We start from the raw sequence: 21,075 nt of genomic DNA, 5'->3' as shown, positions 1-21,075 counted from the left end.
ATTGGGGTGAGGCTTCTGGGTGTCTCACCTAGCCTCATAAGACATCAAGGTTATCGTGAGAACAAGCCAGCAATGCAGCAGGCCAGAATGATGGAAGTGGGAACCAAGAAGGGAGAGTGGGAAGCTGAAGAGAACAGGAGAATGGGGCTGAAGTGGAGGAAGGAGGAAGAAAAAGGAGACAATAGATGAATGGAGGTCAGAGAAGGAAGATAGAAAACGAAGTGTTGATGAAGGACAAGGAAAAAAAGACACACAAGAAGAAGAGAGGTCAGGAAAGATGTTCAAGTTGACCAAGACAGGAGAAGAAGCAAAGTGAGTAGAGAAGAGGAAGATAGAAAAGGAGGTGTAATCCAGCAACAGAAGAAACAAAGACCTGCAGGAGGAGGTGAAGACAAGAAAGGGACTGATCAGGCCAAAGCAGGCTGGGGATGAGAAATTCTGAGGAAGGAAGATGGCTGGTGAAGCAGGCTGGAGGGACAGGGCTGAAGAGCAGTTGGTGTGAAGAGAGAGCTGGGGATCAGAGAAGGCCTGCAACTACCCAGGCAATCCTTCAGGAATGAGAAATATTTCAGAAATAACCCCCACACCTGCATGGATCACTCTGGAAAAGTGGCTGCTGGAACTCAACCTGGCATCCCTCATGGGTCTCACCAACAGCTGGCAGGGATCAATGAGAGTGAGTAAAGACACCCTCCTTTTTTCTCCTGTATCTGTAGTGAACTGTAACACCTGTTTTGATATGGTGGTGGACCAACCCTAAATAAACACCTCCCTCAGCAACATCCACTTGACTACATCTTCCTTTCTGCTTTATAAAACACTGTCCATGTCTTACCCCTCTTCCTTTGATGTCCCTGCTACATCTCTATTTAGGATTTTAAAACCTGTCTGTTTGATTTTGATTTTACTGTTTTATGTGTATATATTAGTGTACTGACATTTACTCAGACTGGAATTAGGACTAATTAACACAACTAACTAAAAAAAAGCAATCAACAAATGCTAAGGTTCCTTTTGTCCAGAAATCATCATACTCAGTGGCTTACAATGTTTTTAACCCAAAAAGACACATGTAGGAGCTGGCTGTCTTTACATTAGCAATATTCACTCTGTTCATGCTCAAAGACAATTATTTTTATTATCATTTTTTATTCCAGGCCTGAACCTGGATATTGAAGAAAGGTTCCAAGGTTCTGCCTGATGTATGGTACGTGTATCATCATCTGATGTTTTTAAAGTCCTGTGTCATTTTTGCTTCTTGAGCAGGTTTCCAAAAGGACTTGGAAATCCAAAGTACAAAACAAAATACAGGGTCTTATTTGTTGACACCCACTCTCAACAAATATCAACCAGGCAACTGGAGTTCATCACAACTTCAACATTTCTACCAGAAAAATCTACTATTTCACTCCCGTCAACAACCGAACCCAACAGCTGGCACGGTGCCCCCAGCAGTAACCGTTTACAGCTGTGTTATTAAACTCATGTCTTGCAGACTATGAATTTTTCCACCACTGGGAAATCCCTACAAAATCGCAACCTTGTTGCTTCATTTTCGGAGCAACACTTTGTCGGCATCAGTAATTTCTTGTGACTGCAGGGATTATTGATTGGTATTTTTGCTGCTTTGGCCTCTACTTTGTGAATTTGGAGCAAGCAAGGCAGACAAACTTCCTGCAAGAAAAAAACTAACTCTTTGGGAGAGGGGTTCTATCCAAGGTCACAGCCTGCTGTGCTAATTTTCTACCAAACAGCATTAATTTTTTTTTTTTCATTTGAGAGAATGTTTCAGAAATTATTGCCTACCCTGATGCAGTCAGCTTTACCATGTCAGAGAACTCTTCCATCTCATCACCACTTCATTCAGGCCTTATACATGCAGAGTCAAATGCACAGGATGGGCAAATCCAGGGTTACATTCTAACTTTGTGTAGACTGTTCAACTGCTAGCAGTCACTCCTTCCCCTTGCAAAATGAGAGCTATGCTCATATAAGGGCGTTTCCATAAGTGGAAGTGGTCCTTTTGTGAGTACAACTCTTCTACAAGTGGAGGAAGCTGCTAATGACAGCAGAGCACACTGCACACAAAGCCAGAACACAAACCCTGAGCATTTTGACTCTATGCAGTGTTACCTGGGTCATGATGCCCCTGCAGCCTCTTCATTTTGGTTTAGCTCGGCAATGCCATCTTGGATCCCATGAAATTTTGCAAGATCCAAGACGGTAGCACCCAAATCTCACAAGATTTTTGTGAGATCCAAGATGGCAGTATCCAAATCTCCAAATTTGTACAGTATCCAGTATCCAAATTTGGACGCCACCATCATGGGTCTCACAAAATGTGCCAAGATCCAAGATGATGATGCACAGGGGAACAGATAGAAGGGACCACTGGGGATATCTTGTGGTGTCCCTGTGAGCATGCTTCCTAAGGCATCACAACACACACCTCAGCACTATACAACTGCTGACCAAAAAAAGGGGAGAAGTAATGTTGCCAATGATTTTAAATATAAGAAAATCATTCTGGTTTACCACGCTGTAGCATATGGTACTGACAAATGGTGGCCACTGGTTAAATAGCATTTGAAGACTATTCAGTAGATCCCAAAAAAGCATTGCTGAGCACTTTGTCACAAGTAGCTAGTGGTGTAATGCCTCAATTAAGACAGGAAATTTCTCTCACCACCATTAACTTACATCTAGACAGACTGGCTTAATTAACTGGTGGATCACCCTGAACCTACATTTTACTGGTGTAACAGAACTCATCTTTCAAATGGGAGAGACAAAAAGGTCATTCGGTAAACTTCAACAAATGACATTTTTGTACTGAATTATTCAACAGCTACCAAGTATTTGTATTATTAAGATTTTAATATTTCAGTAATAGGTAGCATTCTGCTAACCATATTCATTTTAAAGTTATTAGTTGCAGGAGGCATTTTGAGAATGATGCTGTAAAATGCAAGTAAATCAAATGCTTCTCCATCCACCTCATTAACAGCCGTTTTCGTTTCAGACCAGCTGAATTTTCTGCACCTCGCAAAAACCTAAAATTATAATGTGCTATCAGTCTGGCAATTAAGAAAGGAGATATAATTTTCTTTCTGTGAAGACCTCGCTTCTCAAGGGACACTGCAAATGATTGGCCAGATGGTTGTCAGAGAAGTGCTGGGCACCTCAGAAGCAGCTTAAAAATAATGACCTTAATTCTGCCAAAAAAAAATTACACTCTAAATTAAACCCAAACCCTAAAGCAGGGCTTTTCTCCTGTTTGTTTGTTTGTTTTGCAGGTTTGACTTTTGTGTGTACCACCACTGCCTCCAAAGGCAGCAGCTGTGCACGGGAATGGTTGGTGTGACCTACAAGTGGAGTTTTGCTCTACGCTCTCCTTTCCTCTTTTGAAAGGCTGGGCCATTGAACAGCCCCACCATGCCCACTGGTGCACCACTACTGCCCCAGCCATCTACACTTCCAGAGAGATCAGGTCTGGCAGGGCAGTGCCACTAGGAGAATCCGGCCTAAGCTTCTTAGGACCTGCAGTCTAAATGCTGAGTGTAGTTTCTGGCAGTAACTATTCTCACATATCAATTGTTTTTGTGACTTGGTAGCATCTAACTGCACAGGTGTTTTGGGGCAGGGGAGGGTGGTGGCAGGCAGGACCATGGTTGGGCAGGGAGCAAGAAGGGGGACCAGGACCCGCACTTATGCCAGATCCTAGCCCCATTTCCAGGCAACCTGGGCCCAGCCCCAAGCTGCTTGGATTTGCAACATCGGTTTAGGACACACACACACACATTCAGGAGCAGTGGTATTTATCTGCTGAATTGACTGAAACTGGAGTTTTCTTATCTAACTTGTGCCACTGTTTCTAATTTACACCCTTACTTTTGGGCAGTGTGCAAATTTTACTTCGTTGTAAACATCAGCTCTAAAAGAACGATAACTCCAGAATAGTGACAAAGCACCTCCAACTCTGAACAGTAAAATCAAATATTCACAGTTCTGCATTGGTTGATAATACCTGTAATTGCCAAGATAAACACCATCCGGATTAAGCATGGGTGCTATCTTGAAGACCAAATGATCTCGCAGTACTTTGGCAATTGGATGAGGACTCACAAGAAAATCAATTATACCTAGGAGAAAAAGAGAAAAACATTAACTTTCTACCATTATAAAATGTGAAGTATTTTGTGCACAATGGAAAATAGAATGTAGTTCTCTGGGATTTCACTGAATTTCTCACATTGAATGAAACAGTATTTTTTCAGTATAAACGTATCAAATAAATATCAAAATACTTGTATAAATGTCATTGCTTACAGTCAGGTGCTGCCACTACAAAGAAGTAAAACGATAGAACATTCAGTACATACAAAACAGAGATATTGTCCCCACCTATACAAACTCATAAAATAAATCCTCTCCAACTACAAGGATTGTAAAAGGATATGTAAAATTCAGGGATACTTTAAAAATATTACATTACAGATAAGGAGATCAAACAATGCAGGGCACCCCATGATCTTTTATATGCTACTCATGAATTTTCTTTTCCATTGAGGGAAACTTCATAGCCCTCAATGTAGTACACAAATCACTGCCAGCAAAAAGAATGTATATTTGCTCCAAAATTCCAAACTAGATCTATTAACAAAAGACTGCAACATATTCCCCGCCCCCGCCCCCCAAAAAGTACAGTATGTCTTATAGCACAATCCTGTGCATGCCTATTCTGGAGTAATGAGCCACTCTTATCTCCTCCACACCCATCATCAGAAGTAACATTCTGGAGGCAGGGTTTGCTTTACAGCTGTTGAAAATGGCCTTACAGAAGTGAGTGGAGCCCGCCACCAGGAGGCTATGGAGATGTTGAGCTCAGCAGGATCTGAGGCAGCAGCTTCAGGAAGCCCCAATGGTATCAATAAGTTGGTGGCAGTGGTAGGAAGGGGAGCACTCAGGGGCATTTCAGGGCAAAGAATGGCAGGGATGGGGTGGATCCCAGCAACTGCAGGATCCTACACCCTCTTTCTCTGGCTATGTCGCCCCCTTTCTCTCCTCAGACATGCCATCTACATAAATGGCATGGGTTGGAGGAGACCTATAGGTGGCCAGTAGGCCTATCCAAGGTAAGTAAAAAAAGTGTTTTCTTCAAGTCCCCACCACCACCACCAATGGATGCAGCACATACAATGGATGTACTGCATCAATGGATGCGGTACATCATAATCATCGATGGTGGAGGATTGGATCGGGCTGTTAGAATCATGGCTGGTATCTAAAAAATCATCAATTCCAGCCCTTGCTGATGCAGGCTGTCCACAACTTCAACTTCCCCAATAATGTTTTGGGCAGCTACGGTATATAAAGGAAAACTCAGTAAATAATGGATAACACATCCTCTACTTCTCCATGCTCACAAATACAGAATCTTTGATCAACTCAAGTATTTGTAGGCCATGCTTACTGTTTCCCCTTTAATGATAGATGCTTGGTTAGCATCACCAAGAATCCTGTATTATAGAATCCCACAACTCTATAAGCTTTCCATAGAAAGGCAACAGGATAGGAAGGATTTTTCCGGTCCAAATTATGTTTTACACAATGAAAACCATGGAGAATAACCCCATCTGTGATATGGTACAAAGCCCATCAAGTGGAACAGTGCCAAATTTTTCCTTGACCAGCAATTTAGCTCTACAAGGAGAAGTAAAGAAGTAAGTTCTGCTGTTGTAATGGGTTCTGCAGCACAGGTTGAGACTAATTATTCACGTGGATGGCAAAAAACGCACTATAGCAAATCAATTTAAAAAACAAAGTTTCTTTGCTCCAGTGATTTAAAAACAGCTTTGCTGACCTTTGTGATGTAAGATAAAAGTCATTAAGAAGACGATCCATCAATTAGTCATCCTCCAAGAGCTTACGAAGGTGCTTCACTCAGCCCTTCTCTTCACCAATGCAGTGATTTCTTTCACTGCTCAGGGGGAAGGGAGGGGTCCGCTGGAGAGAGATGAATTGATGGATTGTCAGCCAGCTGCCCCCCCCCTCTCGTTAAGGAGGCTATTGTTAAAGGACTGTTCAGTTTTTTAGACTGATTTTAAAAGGATGCATTTTTCCCCTTCTCCATGAATCAGCATGTTCCTTCTCATTTGCAGTGGCCATTCGTGTTGAGTCAAATCTGTATATAAAAAATCAGTGCATAAATAGGCTGGACCTGTATAGCCTAATTCTTGATAGGTTTTGGCAGTAAGAATCTGCAGACAACCACCAAATTGGTTCCATACATCTCTTGTAATTCTTCCTTTGGATTTTCAAGTGTTGCAGGTTTGTATGAATGATGTACAAATTAGAGCACATTAAAATGTATGTGGTTTTTGTTTGTTTTGAGACACCCTGTATTTAGAAGTAATGGTCTAGGAAAGTTTTCTGGAAATTAAACAGAAATTAAATGGTTAGGAGTTTGGGAAAATACTTTCTGTCTTTTTAGCAGAGAGAGAGAGAGAGAGAGAGAGAGAGAGAGAGAGAGAGAGATGTCCTTTTCAGGAATGACCACAACACTTTGTGTGACAGTCTCCTGTAAAGAAAGAGTCAAACCTCAGTTCTGAAGCCAAGATATAAACATGTCTATTGATCATATCAGAAATTCAAATGAAACCTGCCTTATATGTGCATAACCCACACTGAAATCACAGTGAGGACTCAGCCAATCAATAAAATTACCTCTGAAGCTTTTCCTTCAGAGGAAGATGATGACTTTCAGATCAATAAGGTTTCAAATAAAAATACACTGGACTGTTTTAAAATCTTAAAAATTTGCTTCTAATGTTAATAAATCAACACAAATGACCATGTACATCATCTGCAATCAACCAATATCTTGGTTTCCATTAGACCAAGGTTAAGAAACTGGCAGAAAACAAAGTCCATTTAACATAATTTACTTGAAGGCAGACACTGTGATACAACAGATGCCCTAATTTATTTATTGGTCCTTGTATTAAAATAACAGTTTGCTGGTAAACAGGAAAACTAATGATGCCAGTCACCCTTGTTAGTGGCTAATAATTGTTTAATTTGTCCAGTAATTGACCTATGCTACTGTTGAGGCGTTGGACCGTGTTGTGGGGCTGGAAGTAAACAAGACCACTGTAATGTTACCTCTGAGAATGACTTCTGGAAATGGAACTACTTGTTGCAATATATTTTCTCTTCACAGATGAGCAGATTAATTGGCTAGCCAAGTGGTGTGCTATTAAACAAAAATAACTGTATTCTCATTGATTTGTTTGGACTTCAGAACCATTACTCTGCTCCAGGTCAAGGGGCGAAATCCAAGATAAAATATGAATCAGATATCTTTATTTTTGAAAAAAACAAAACCACAGTCTACTGTATCCATAGCTAAAGACCAATTAGCGTGCAGATTGAATGTGAGAGTTCTGGTACACAGGGAGCTCTGTGAACTATAACAGGGTTACCATTTCTTTCATTTAAAAAAATCATATTGAAATGCACATTCCTTTGTGCACACAAACCCAACAGATAAACTCATGATCACTTTGATCATGATTTTTTCACAAAGTTACAATTATGCATCATACATGTCAGACTGCCTATGTCAAATCTCACTGGTTTCTCCATTCTTTCTGTTAGACACTTTGAATTCCTTCGCATAATACCTTCTTCTCAAGGGTCTCCTAAAAATTTTCCACAATCATTGCCCCTACTGCATCTAAGCCAGCAATTTTCAACCTTTTTCATCTCATGGCACACTGACAAAGCACTAAAATTGTCAAGGCACATCATCAGGTTTTTGACAATTGACAAGACACACCATGCTGCCAGTGGGGTGCTCACATCCCCCATTCGCCCTACTAATAAATGACCTTCCCCCAAATTCCTGTGACACACCTGTGGACCATTTGCGGCACACCAATGTGCGACGGCACAGTGGTTGAAAATGGCTGATCTAAGCTATGTGTTGCAAGAGACTGAGGCTGCAATCCTAACCACACTTTCCTGAGAGTAAGCCCCATTGTACAAAATAGGGCTTACTTCTGAGTAGACCTGGTTAGGCTTCTGCCCTGAATGTGTTCACATGTTTGTACAGGCCCAACCTTATTATCCATGGATTTTTTTATACACAAATTTGACTCAACACAAATGGCACTGCAAATGAGAAGGAATGTGCTGATCCCTGGAGAAGTGGAAAAATCTCTTTAAAATCACACTTTTAAAAACTGCTTTTCTTACTGTTGTAAAGAGAGTCATGCAAGTGATCATTCCATTCTTCAGCTGAGCCAGGCAAAGGCAGGGGGTCCTTTGCATTTCTAATTGCTGACTGTGAGCCCAATCCTGGGTTCGACATGCCGGCTTATTGCCGGTGCACACTGTCGCAGACATGCTGTACGGCACATTTGCAAGACCTAACGCCAGACCAGTGTCCATGTTAGCCCAGCGCTAGCTGGCACTGGGCTAGTGCTGGTGGGTGCCTGGCCTCTGCCTCTCGGCAGTCGTATAGACCGCCAAGCAGCGGAGAGGAAAGCGGGGGTGGGGGGAGGCGGAGAGGAGGCATTCCAGGGAGGGGGAGGCAGGCAGAGGGTGGGGAGAGGGCGGGGAGGAGGCATGATGGGGAGGCGGGAGACAGGGAGAAGGCAGGGGAGGTGTGTCCCACACAAGGACTCAGGATCTGGTGAAGCAGAACACTCAGGATCCGGGAGGGACCAGAGGAGCTCTGCTCCACCAGATCCTGAGTGTTCATGTGGGACGCGCCGCCTGCCACGTACGCTCTTCCTTCACTACCGACCTTTCGGTCGGTGGTGAATCAAGTAGTTCCATGGTGGGGCTACTTCCCTTATCCAGGGAAAGGGGACAAAAGTCCCCTTCTCCTGAGGTGCTGCCCAAGGTGTGCAGGATGCAGCGGTAGCCGTTTTCAGTGCTGCTGCAGCTGTGCACCACGGGAGCTCAGGATTGGGCTGTGTCTCTCCGTAATAGTAAGAAAAGCTGTTTTTAAAACACAGTTGTAAAGGGACGCACTTTTTAATTTTTTTAAACTGCTTTTATTTAACACGTTTTATGGTATCAGCAGGGAGTACCAGAATCAAACCCCTGAGGATGTCAAGGCATGACCTTATTCCAGTAGGAGTAACAGAAAGGCAAGAAACCTGGATGTGGGACATTAAATCTATTTTTTCACTGTTTTTTTATCCACTGATTTTTTTCATCCACAAGGGGTTCCAGAACAGAACCCCAGTGGATGATGAGGGATTAACTTTCTTTCCTCTTCTGTCCTGTTGAAGTCTGTGTTCCACTAGACTACACATTTTTGAATCATATTCATAGCTCCAGTACAATTGGTGATGTCTCCAGCAGTAACAGCCAAGAAGCGGCAGCATCAGCGGCTGTGGGAGGTTCCGCTGACAGCTGTCTTGGATGGCCCTCAACTGGTGATGTTAAAAACAAAATATCTGGTAGTTAGAAACTCACTGCCCAACCCAATCCCCCCACCGATGCAGGTGTGTTGACAGAGCTCATGTTGCATCCAATGATGGGGAGAACACAACTGGACAGCCAGAGGGAGATAATTTTACTTACCTCCCAGTAGGCTACCCAATCACCTTTGGATATTCATTAGCCATTTTACTGGCATATGTTGGAGAGAAAAAGGGAGGGGCAGCCTGGGAAAGATGGGATAGAATCCTGGCACATGCTGGTGCCACTGAGATTCACCACCTCCCTCCCCCGCCAAACACCTTATCTTCCCCTCCTCACCTTCAAACCCCCCTGCCCTCCCGCTCCCTGCTCATGGCAGGCCTTCTCCACCAACTATGAGAACCAGCAGAGGCTTCAGATCTGCCGCTGTGTGTGCTGCCCTTCAGCTTATTTTTGGCAGTGGCCTAGAAGGATGCCATGGTCGCCCCGCTTTCATGCCACCATAAAGAGCCTTGTGCAGCTGGAACATTAGCTCCACTTGCAATAATGAAATTCCCACTTTCACCTTAGTGTTTGGACAAACAATTTCCATACTGAAACCTAAGATGGAGATATTGCCAGTCTCAAAACACTTCCCCCCCCCTTTTTTTCAGAACGCATAAGAACATAAGAACATAAGAACAGCCCCACTGGATCAGGCCATAGGCCCATCTAGTCCAGCTTCCTGTATCTCACAGCGGCCCACCAAATGCCCCAGGGAGCACACCAGATAACAAGAGACCTCATCCTGGTGCCCTCCCCTGCACCTGGCATTCTGACATAACCCATTTCTAAAATCAGGAGGTTGCACATACACATCATGGCTTGTACCCCATAATGAATTTTTCCTCCAGAAACTTGTCCAATCCCCTTTTAAAGGCATCTAGGCTAGACGCCATCACCACATCCTGTGGCAAGGAGTTCCACAGACCGACCACACGCTGAGTAAAGAAATATTTTCTTTTGTCTGTCCTAACCCGCCCAACACTCAATTTTAGTGGATGTCCCCTGGTTCTGGTATTATGTGAGAGTGTAAAGAGCATCTCCCTATCTACTCTGTCCATCCCCTGCATAATTTTGTATGTCTCAATCATGTCTCCCCTCAGGCGTCTCTTTTCTAGGCTGAAGAGGCCCAAATGCCGTAGCCTTTCCTCATAAGGAAGGTGCCCCAGCCCCGTAATCATCTTAGTCACTCTCTTTTGCACCTTTTCCATTTCCACTATGTCTTTTTTGAGATGTGGCGACAGAACTGGACACAATACTCCAGGTGTGGCCTTACCATAGATTTGTAAACGCATATTTACTGTTGCAAACTAGTACAGGGCTGTTGACTGAAACAACTCAACAAAGCCCTTCCTGAACTGTCCCTGATACTCACTGAATGAGTCTCATTCAAAACGAATGTTGACAACTGAGCCATGTTGACTTGTCTAATGGATCTCAGCAAGATAAAGCGTCATCTTTAGAATCAGAATGTTCTTTGGAAAAGGAACGTTTCCTAAAGGAATCCACAGTACCAATGTGGATGCTGATACTGCTTGCTTTGGGAGTGGGAGAAGATTACCTGCTATCAAGATTTTATTTCAAAAGTAGGATTACGCAGGGGAGAAAACAATGTGAAGGAAAATATTGGAAGAGAGTATTAGGCTGAAGCTCTGCATCAGCATTCAGAAACCCTACTAAGATCTACTTTAGTTTAAAGCAGAACACATACTGCTCCTTAATATTTTAGGGGGCTGCGTCACCAGCCTGCCTTTCGGTCAGCAGGTTCTTCCTGGAATGTGAAACGAATGCAAACCAAACAAGAGTTTGTTCAATTTCCTTGTCTGCCTGACTATTTCTTTGAAAAAGGCTGTGTGAGAGGGCAGGGCTCTCACAGCACCCCCTTCCCGTAAACACCACCACCTGCTGCTTCCTTCAAAGACATAGGATGGGGTTCTTGATTACATAGACAAGAAGGAGGTGAGAGAAGTGGAACAACCTGTCCTAGTTGACTGATTTTGTGGAAGAGAAGCTGTCCAAAGAGGATTGCTTCTCTTGCACACTCTTGCAGGGTAGAGAGGTAGCAAACAGATGCAAGGGTGGGCACCCCTCATCAGTTTGCTATTTCTTCCAGCCTGCTGCTCAAAGTAGTCACATTAGTGGCTGGGCCCACCATGAATGCTGTTGCTGGATGAGGATTCCTTTGTTAAATCCATGGGCTGAAGCGGTACATTTTTTGGGTGGCTAGACTGAGCCCAGAAAATTGCTCTTTTATAGGGTGCTTGCCATAAAACCATCACACTAGATACTATCGTGGCTCCTCAGAGGTGATGAAACATGTGCCTTTGCATTCCATACTATCCCTGGGGTAGTGGCTACATGCAGCTCTTCAAATTACTTCCAGTAGTGACAGGTGGAGGGAAGCAAACTTCCAGAGACTTAAAAACACGTCTTTTAAGCCCACAGAACGTACGTCCCTTGAAGAGTTAATCTCTTGGCAAGAGAAAACCAGCCGGATGAGATAATTGCTTATAACAGGATGGATAGTAGTCAATCAAGGGCATGTCAAGCAGCAAAGACAGATCCATATGCTTCATGATATATATCCACTTATGTATCCATTTCAACTTAATGATAAGTTTAAAAAAAGGAAGAAAGGAAAACATAAATGAGCTGGCTGAACCTGGTAGAAAACTTGTTGCTGGTATAACTTATTTCCAAATAAAAGGTTGCATGATAAAATTCCCAGTGCTTTTATTTGAATGCTAAAAGGACAGGAAAAAATGATGCTGTTCCCAAGAGCATTTGCACTCTGATGTTTTGGTGCTTCAGTTGCAGGCTTATCAGGTCTGGCAGTGAGAAGCTCCTGGGGGCTCTTCAAGTCTGCCATCCATTGACAATAGACATTACCAGCCCTCCGCCCCCCCCACCCCCCATACATGTTAAGTGTTTCAGGGGACTTCAGGACCAGGAGATTGCCCATAAACAGAAAACGGATAGAAACTGGGCATCCTGGCCATCAGGCTTCACTTTCATCTTGTTGCAATTTTCTAACATATAGCACTGATTACTGTACATATTTAGACATTATTCATGCCACCTTCATGGCCTGCATTGGGATAGTCTTGCTGGACTGTGATAATAATTTTGAAATGCAGCAGCCTTGGATCAGAGCTGCACTGGTAGAGGCAGTAGAGGGAGATTGTGGTGACTGCCAGGCCTAACCACAGTAACCTAAACTACTTTTGTTACTGTGATGGACACCCTATGCCAGGAACTGGACAGGGGGAATGCATCCCTATTGGTTCCTCTTGACCTCGCAGTGGCATTTGATATCATTAGCCATGATATCCTTCTGGGATGTTGTAGGCCCCAGTGAGTTGCATGAGCTGACATCAGTCAGCTGGGCGATGGACAATGTCACCAGTTGCCTCCCACTCCAGGCTGCCAGACAGATCACCAAATGGTGATGGCCACTAGATTGGATAGCTTCAAAAGTGAATTGAATATTAAAATCCAGCCTTATATCTCATATGTGCTCATAAATAGTAGCATTTCCTTCTTATAATAATTCCAGTGGAAAGTGCATACCAATCTTCTTTAGAGCGCAATCCTAGGCACTTGTTGGGTTGGCACAAGTCCCTTGCACCAGCCCAGGGGTGTCACAAACATGCTGAAAGGCATGTTTGTGCCTCCTTGTGAGTCAGCTGGTCCAGTGCAAAGATGTGCGCCGGCCCACAGAGGCCATATCCAGCCTCCGTGCCAACAGGATGGGCTGAGTTTGCACTGGCGCTGGAGTTTGGGGAGGGTGGGGGAGGGCGGAAAGGTGACATATCAGGGTGGGGAGAGGGTAGGCCAGTGGGCAGACTGGTCCAGGAAGGGGGATGGGAACTAGATCTGGCACTTAGGTTGGATCCTAACCCTTGTTGCTGTTCCGATCAGTCTTACACTGGCCACCCAGATTTGCGCCAGCAATTTCACTGGTGCAAATCCAAGTAGCCCCATAGTGCTGGTTGGGGCATTACTCAGGATAAGGGGACATAAGCCTCCTTACTCTGAGTTGCACCCCAGCCTGCACTTAATGTGTGCTGGATACAGCGCAGGTCAGTTGGCCTGCTGTTCCAGTGCAGGTTAGGACTGTGTTGCTAATTGTCCAAACTTTTTTTCCCCCCAATTATCTGTTGGCTTACAGACAGGGACAGAGACAAAGGTATGAAATTACCTTTCCCTCTGCTTCCAGATATTTAAGCAAAATGTGTCTTTTGATGCACTTCATCTAGTTAATGTGAAGCAAGAACGTTAGCGCTAGAGGAAGAATTACCTGTGCAAGTCGACTGTTTTAGCTAAGCTGAGGGAACCATTTTTTAATCAACAGACGAAAGGAGAGTCACTTCCCTGACTCTATGCTGTCCACTGGGGGAAGGAAAGGTGATTGATTTAGAGGAATGCTAAGCTTTATTACAGGAGATTTGTTCTTTTATTTACCATATCTGAGCTCTCTGCATTTCCAGTGGAACTAAGGGGCTCCCTGAAGTACAGGATTAAAAGCAAAGGAAATCTCACATAATGGGATAAAATGAGTGTGCAGGAAATAAGTGACTGATTAGATTATAGTGGATGGGAACGCAGTGGGTTCCACTGCAAAAACACAAAGAGTTTATGTAATTTACTCCTCTTCTCAAATAAGAAAATGCCTATTGTCTCAAATCACTATTTTCCATATTTTACACCATGTCACACCACTGAAGGGAGCCCTGCTGTTTAATACAACATTCATGTTGGCAATCTTCAGTCTCGAAAGACTATGGTATCGCGCTCTGAATGGTGGTTCTGGAACAGCGTCTAGTGTGGCTGAAAAGGCCAATTCGGGAGTGACAATCCCTTCCACATTGCGAACAAGTGCAGTCTGTCCCTGGTCTGTCTCCCTGGCTATGGGTCTTCCTTCTTTGCCTCTTTGCCTCAGTCTGTTGGCCAAGTGTCTCTTCAAACTGGGAAAGGCCATGCTGCACAGCCTGCCTCCAAGCAGGCTGCTCAGAGGCCAGGGTTTCCCACCTGTTGAGGTCCACTCCTAAGGCCTTCAGATTCCTCTTGCAGATGTCCTTGTATCGCAGCTGTGGTCTACCTGTAGGGCGCTTTCCTTGCACGAGTTCTCCATAGAGGAGATCCTTTGGGATCCGGCCATCATCCATTCTCACAACATGACCGAGCCAACGCAGGCGTCTCTGTTTCAGCAGTGCATACATGCTAGGGATTCCAGCTCGTTCCAGGACTGTGTTGTTTAGAACTTTGTCCTGCCAGGTGATGCCGAGGATGCATCGGAGGCAGTGCATATGGAAAGCGTTCAGTTTCCTCTCCTGTTGTGAGTGAAGAGTCCTTGACTCGCTGCAGTACAGAAGTGTACTCAGGACGCAAGCTCTGTAGACCTGGATCTTGGTATGTTCCATCAGCTTCTTGTTGGATCAGGCTCTCTTTGTGAGTCTGGAAAACGTGGTAGCTGCTAATGTTGTTAATACAACAATATTCAAGTAAAACGTCTTGATGGGATGCAGGAGGATAAGGCTGGTTCCAAGCAACCTTTCTGTTGTCTTATCCCTGTGGAAAGTGGTAGCATATGTGCCTGAGCTGGGCAGCCAATCCTACCTAACTTTCTGCACTGCGATGTAGGAGGCCTCCATTGTATCCTAACCTCTTTCCTGGATCTGATATGGGCCTTACATGGGCCTTCTCAGATGTGCACCATTTATATCCAATGCTGGAACAGGTCAGAGGAGGCCCATTGGGCAAGGTGGGGCTTTACACAAAGTAAAGTTTACCCTTATCCTGAGTAGACCTCCAGCTCTTCTTATCCAATGCTGGATACAGCATAGGGCATGCAGTCCCGCTGCACTAGGTCTGGTTAGGACTGGGCTATGAGCTTTTATGAAATATCATTACAGTATATTGATTTTGTATCTTTCCTACCTAACCAATATTTTCTATGTTTCTTTTCTTACAAAAATGGCATAAAATGGCTTTTTTCAATAAAAATTAAAATATTGTTAAATAAGAATAAGAACTGCTGCAGATTTTCACTCTGTGATTTATGTAATGGTAAAAATAAAACAGCCTCCTGGCATTGCTTCCAGTTCACTCTGATGTCCGAGTGATATGCTATCTTCTATGGATCTCTAGAAACATGATGGGTTGGTTGAAGTTTCATCACTCCTTTTTTTGAAAACCATCTTCACCTCAGGCCCTGTTTTGATGCAATGTAGATAGATTTGTAGTGGAAAAGAACTTGAGCTGTAAGGAAATTTCCTTGTCTGAAAAATTATATGCTTATTAACACTAAGCCCCATATAGCAAAAGAACAGAGCCTACAAAAACTATAGCTCAGATGGGCTGACAACACAGCCTATAGCATCTGACAATCAGGAATGAGCTATTGATATATTATAAAAAAAATATTACACCCCTATCTGTGGCAAATACTTAGGCAGAGAAAACTGAAAATAAATTCATATTAGGGTAGACATGGCCTATAGTCTTTATTTTAAATGAATGCTTTCCTGTCAACTCCATACATCTTGTCTCCTTGGGCTAGTCTACATTAGGCATTCTCAAATTCAGTATCTTATTTCGTATTTTATATTTTCACATACGTTTTATTGGATTTGCTGAACTCTCTAGAACTCTATGAATAGACCAGGTTAGACATTTCAAAACAAACCTCATAAATATTTCATCTACAGAGCACATCTCATATTCTGATTTTCCTCTTATTCAGATAATTCATATGTTCAAGGCATCTGACTTGATTTCCACCAGATTCATAGAAAAGCCCACATATGTAATAGTGTGCTGTAAAAAAAGACCTGCTGTTGTTTTAGCAGCTAAAAAAGAGATGATGCGAACTCCATCCACAGACCACCATACCACACATGTGTTAGAACAATCTGGAAACCAGAATTGCTCTAACTAGGGATACTAGCACTAACTAGAGATAGCTTGCAAATCAAGACCCTGAAGATAAGTCCATCACAATTGAGAAGCTCCAGTTCCTGAGTCATTCTGAGAGTTGCCAGTGTGTTAAGGATCGCAGCTATAAAGATGATCTACTTGTCAAGATGCAAGAAACCATGTAATTAATGAGATTCCCAGTCACTTTGGACTGTTGCCTCAGGAGTTCCTGGGTTCATCACTGCACTTAAAATTCAAATGTATAAAGGCTAGAAGAGACTTTCCACCTACTCCACTCCATGAAAATATGTATTCTCAGTGGTCCTTCCTTCATCAGTTTGAGTACAGCTTCTGATAATCTGCATTCTATATTTCTGGGTGTTTTATCTACTTCTTTCCATATTACCTGCCTGCTATAAACCCTCCCAGTGGGAGTAGACCACACATTTCCATAAATGCAGCCATACACACAGACATGGTGATAAGAAAATTCACCATCATTCGTGCATGGATCACCTCTCTTGTAGCTAACTTAATGTGCTTGGAAACCAAATGTTGTAGGAGCCATAAAAAAATAAATATCTACCAGAGTTTAATTTATGCTACAGGAACAGCCTGTAGAATTATAGCGTGAAAGAATGTGTCAGACTCGTCTGTGAGAGGGCATATCTGAAGGATGGTGCAGCTGCTCCCCCATCACCCCCAGGGGTTCATAAATTCACTTGCCTGTCCTGGGTTGAGTGGGTGTCTTTGTTGCTTGTCTTTTGTTTTCTTTAATTTTCCTAATGCACAATACAGCACTTAGAGAATTTCCTTCGCCCAAATGAAATCAGTTGCTGCCCTTTCAATGGAAGTAGCTTGTCTTTCCCCACTATAGAACACACAAAAGAGGGATCCCAAGAGGCCCATGCAGGGACTATATGATATAGATTTTCTTAATGAATTATGCTGGATTTATCTGAACCACTTTGAAGATATTCAGGAAGAGAATGGCAAGCTTGTTCATTATTATTCCAAGTTAGTCCCTCTTGTGAATTTGTGGGCTTCAGACAGCAGTAAATTTTTGCTGGGATTATGGTGTTCATTTTAAGAGAATTAGCTCTTAAAGAGTGTTAAATGCAGCCGAAATGTTAACACCATAGAAATGAATAAAGAATATGGAACAGTTCTACTTTTTTTTGTGATGTCTAATATGAGCAGGTCATAACCTTGAGAAAATTGAATGATGCTTTTTGGTGGAGAGGGGTGAGATATAAGTGGTGAACAAAAGGACAATAGTGAAATTGACACGGTTATGGGCAAAATGGATGTACATACTGAATCTGACCCTATAATATGCTACCATCTCTACCTGAATCTCAGAAATAAAAAAAATGAAACAATGTATAAAAAACAATGCCAACAGCCTATAGCATTTCAGTGTGCTATGAATGTGTTCCCTTATAGATCTCTGGTAATACACCTCAGTCTAGGCTTTCTATTCCTGCTGGCACACCCAGCCAAGGTTTGGCCACTGCCTAAGGCAGACCCAAATCTTGCAGTTCTTCTGCATGCATTCACTTGTACACCTGGTGGAGGAAGAGGGAAAGTTGCTGCTGTTATTGCCTCCTTGTCCACCCAGCTCCTTAGGAAAGTAAGGAGGGTGGGGTGATCCAGAGCCTGGCTCTCCCTCATAGATGGGCTTGCTCTGGTATGATCATATTATACATATTCTAAAACAGCCACACTGTTAAGTCACTTATTTCTGCACACAACTCAAGGTGCTGGCTTTGGCCCATAGAGCCTGAACGATCTGTGTCCTCTCAGGGCCAGCTTATCCATGAGGCCACTGTCTCAGGTGGTAGGATGGCAGGGGGAACCCACCTCCTGCCACTCTCTGGATTTGAAAGGAAAGGGGAATAGAGCAATCATGTGGAGAAAAGGAGCACAGTGGTCTACAGTAGCAGTTCTCAAACTCTTAGAGAGAGTTTGAGCCACAGTAAGTGTCTGCAGGGATGGGGGAAGGCAGCGATATAATGTGCTAGATCGCGCTGCTTTGGAGGGGCTCAGGGGCTTGCTGCCACTTATCAGAGCCTGCAGCAGCCTCCCAGGGGTGTGGGGAGTCCCCGTGCCATTCTCCATAGGGCTTCCCATGCTGCAGAGACCCTCAAAATTGCAATCACTTCTGGTTTTGCGCTCGTGAAACCAGAAGCGACTGCATGTTGGGGAGCCCTGCGGAGGCTGGTGTTGGAACTTCCCGCACCGCTGGGAGGCTGCTGTAGGCTCTGGTAAGTGGCAGCAAGCCCCTTTGGGGCCTAAATAAAGAAAATACCATGAATGGGATTTGGTCCTTGCACGTAAGAGGTTGTGGCTTCCACAAATGCTGTCAGTAGTTAGAAAAACACACAAAGCAATGATGTGTGTAGGCATCAGACAGGATGGCTGTGAATCTAGTCTCTCTCTCTCTCTCTCTCTCTCTCTCTCTCTCTAAATAAAAAAACTCACCCAGAGGAAAATGAACAGAAAATATATAAATTTTCCAGTGAAATCTATCCTCAGATGTCTAGCAATCAGCTGGAAGACCCACCTTTCTTCAGGATGGTTCATGAGAACACCAGACAAAAGAGAAAATGAAGTGATTTATTTAACAAAAGTCTAAGTCTCCTGAGGAATCCTATGTCCACAGAATGCTGCATAGATCAGAAATCTCTTCACTTGAATTGAAGATGAAAGTCACACATGGAGGCTTCTCTAGCTACTGCTGCTGCGGAGAGTTTTCTGGTTGCCATATCAACTGGACTTCTTCATAGAAATGGTTTGCCTCTCTCCGTCTAAGGTACATATTAGAATAACATGCTGCTGCTGATCAGGTATGCCCCTGATCAGCAGTGTTGGGTTTGTTCTTTTATTTACATGGAAAAGCTTTGAGTTTCATAGCACCAAGGACTCGTTTGCCCATTGCTGATGGCTGGTAGGCAGCAAATATATTTGCTACAAGCTATATCAAACCAATGAAGTTGTTCCAGTGCCAACCATAAAGCTCATTATAATTATCAACAGAGCAAGTCATTTTTAGACCACAACGACTTTTCCTCATCTACCCCAAGTCCTCCTGGCATCAGAGGTAGGGCAGTTCAATTTGAGCCTTGTATTCCGCTAGCTGAAGGGACATTCCACTGGCAAGTGAACAAGACCACCAATGCAATGGCTGCTGGTGGACTGGTAGAGAAGCTACTGTCAGTCAGCACCAGTGAGCTGGTGATGAGGGTGGGAGGAACAGAAAAGGGAGGGGGAAGAATGGGGAAGTGTCTGGACAAGGAGGGGTTGTAAGTTACCGAAGACATTCACACACACTAGTATCCTTTGTTCCTTTCTTCTCCCTTACTCATCTTGATTCTGCACCAACAAAATGGCTGGCGCAGAACCGAGGAAACCCATTGAGGAAGTGGAGGTTTTCTCCAGGGGAAAGTAATGAAATTTCCCTTATCCTGAGGAGACCTCCATGACTGCCCCTCCCCCACACACACACACCATAAGATGCAGCATGCACTCTGTTGGTGTGGCTACATTTTCTTGCACAGTGCCTTGTTGTGCCAAATGCCGCCTCCTAACCAGCTGCCTCCACCCCACCTCCTCCCCTCAATTCCTAGATTGGAAAGGGGGGAAGCAGGGAACAGACTGCAAGGGAAGTGTAGATGGGAGTAGAATGATGAACTAGAGCAGTGGTTCCCAAACATTTTAGCACCAGGACCCAATTTTTTTAAATGACACTCTATCAGGACCCACTTAGGTTTACCAGACTTTTAAAAAAGGAGATATATAAAGAACTATTATATTTATTTATTTATAAGTAGTAATGACCAGAAAAAAGACCCTGAAATATTGATCTCCCTATATTTACATATGCTTGCAAACTGCAGGAACCGAACTCTTTGCAGGGTAGATAGCAGCTATGGTATCTGATTTTTGAATTGCCTCATGGCTTGAGGCAATTAGTTACCTGATCTTTTCCCCCACTGAACTCACATCTGCACAGACTGCATGGTTCCTTTGCTTGCATAAGCCACCTTGATATAGTCAACTCAAGCTTACTTTCTTTGTCCATTGAACACGGAGTATGTAATGCAGCCTCTTGTGGCAATATTCAGATATTCAATCCACCTATTGTGCCCAACTTTCTATTTACATGGTGGGTTGCAGACAGTGGTTTTTCACAGCCTGCCTTTGTGATGCCAGGGACTGAACCTAGAACCCTTCTAAAAAAATACAGGAGCAGCTTCCTGCTAGAGATTTCAAATTTACAGCAGCCCATTTTTCAGCTGCCATGATTAGGGAAATTGCTTCCAAGAAGCTGAAGCTGTATCTATGATTCCAAGTCATATTTTACATTATCCATGCGAATGCCCAGGGGACAATCAGAGTAGATTTTGAGCCAGGAAGATAAGGCAGTACTGCATTTTATTAAGACTCTTGCAAAAGATAAGGAACTTTGGCTTCCTTAGATTTGATGCTGCCTGAAAGCCAAAGCTACCAGTTGAACTTCAGAAAAAGAAACAATTTTCGCTCTCGGAGGCAGCAATCCTATACACCAACTTGGGGACAAGTCTGACTGAACATATTGGGACTTACTTCTAAGTAGACATGCATAGGTTTGTGCTCTTATTCAAAATTGCATCATGCCTACATGGCACTTTCTAA

General features: G+C 43.5%; 1 protein-coding gene across 1 annotated transcript in view; it reads right to left on the bottom strand.

Annotated features, from left to right (window-relative positions):
- BEND5 (BEN domain containing 5) overlaps positions 1 to 21,075 on the bottom strand; it is a 1,022,542-nt gene that overhangs the window by 217,844 nt on the left and 783,623 nt on the right. Inside the window, exon 8 of the mRNA XM_066625824.1 lies at positions 4,028 to 4,142. Within this exon, the coding sequence (XP_066481921.1) occupies positions 4,028 to 4,142 (115 nt within the window). The remainder of the gene's footprint in view (positions 1 to 4,027; positions 4,143 to 21,075) is intronic.

The sequence above is a fragment of the Tiliqua scincoides genome, chromosome 4 (genome assembly GCF_035046505.1).
Source record: "Tiliqua scincoides isolate rTilSci1 chromosome 4, rTilSci1.hap2, whole genome shotgun sequence".
Classification (NCBI taxonomy): Eukaryota; Metazoa; Chordata; class Lepidosauria; order Squamata; family Scincidae; genus Tiliqua; species Tiliqua scincoides.
This window is presented reverse-complemented; position numbering and strand designations above follow the sequence as displayed.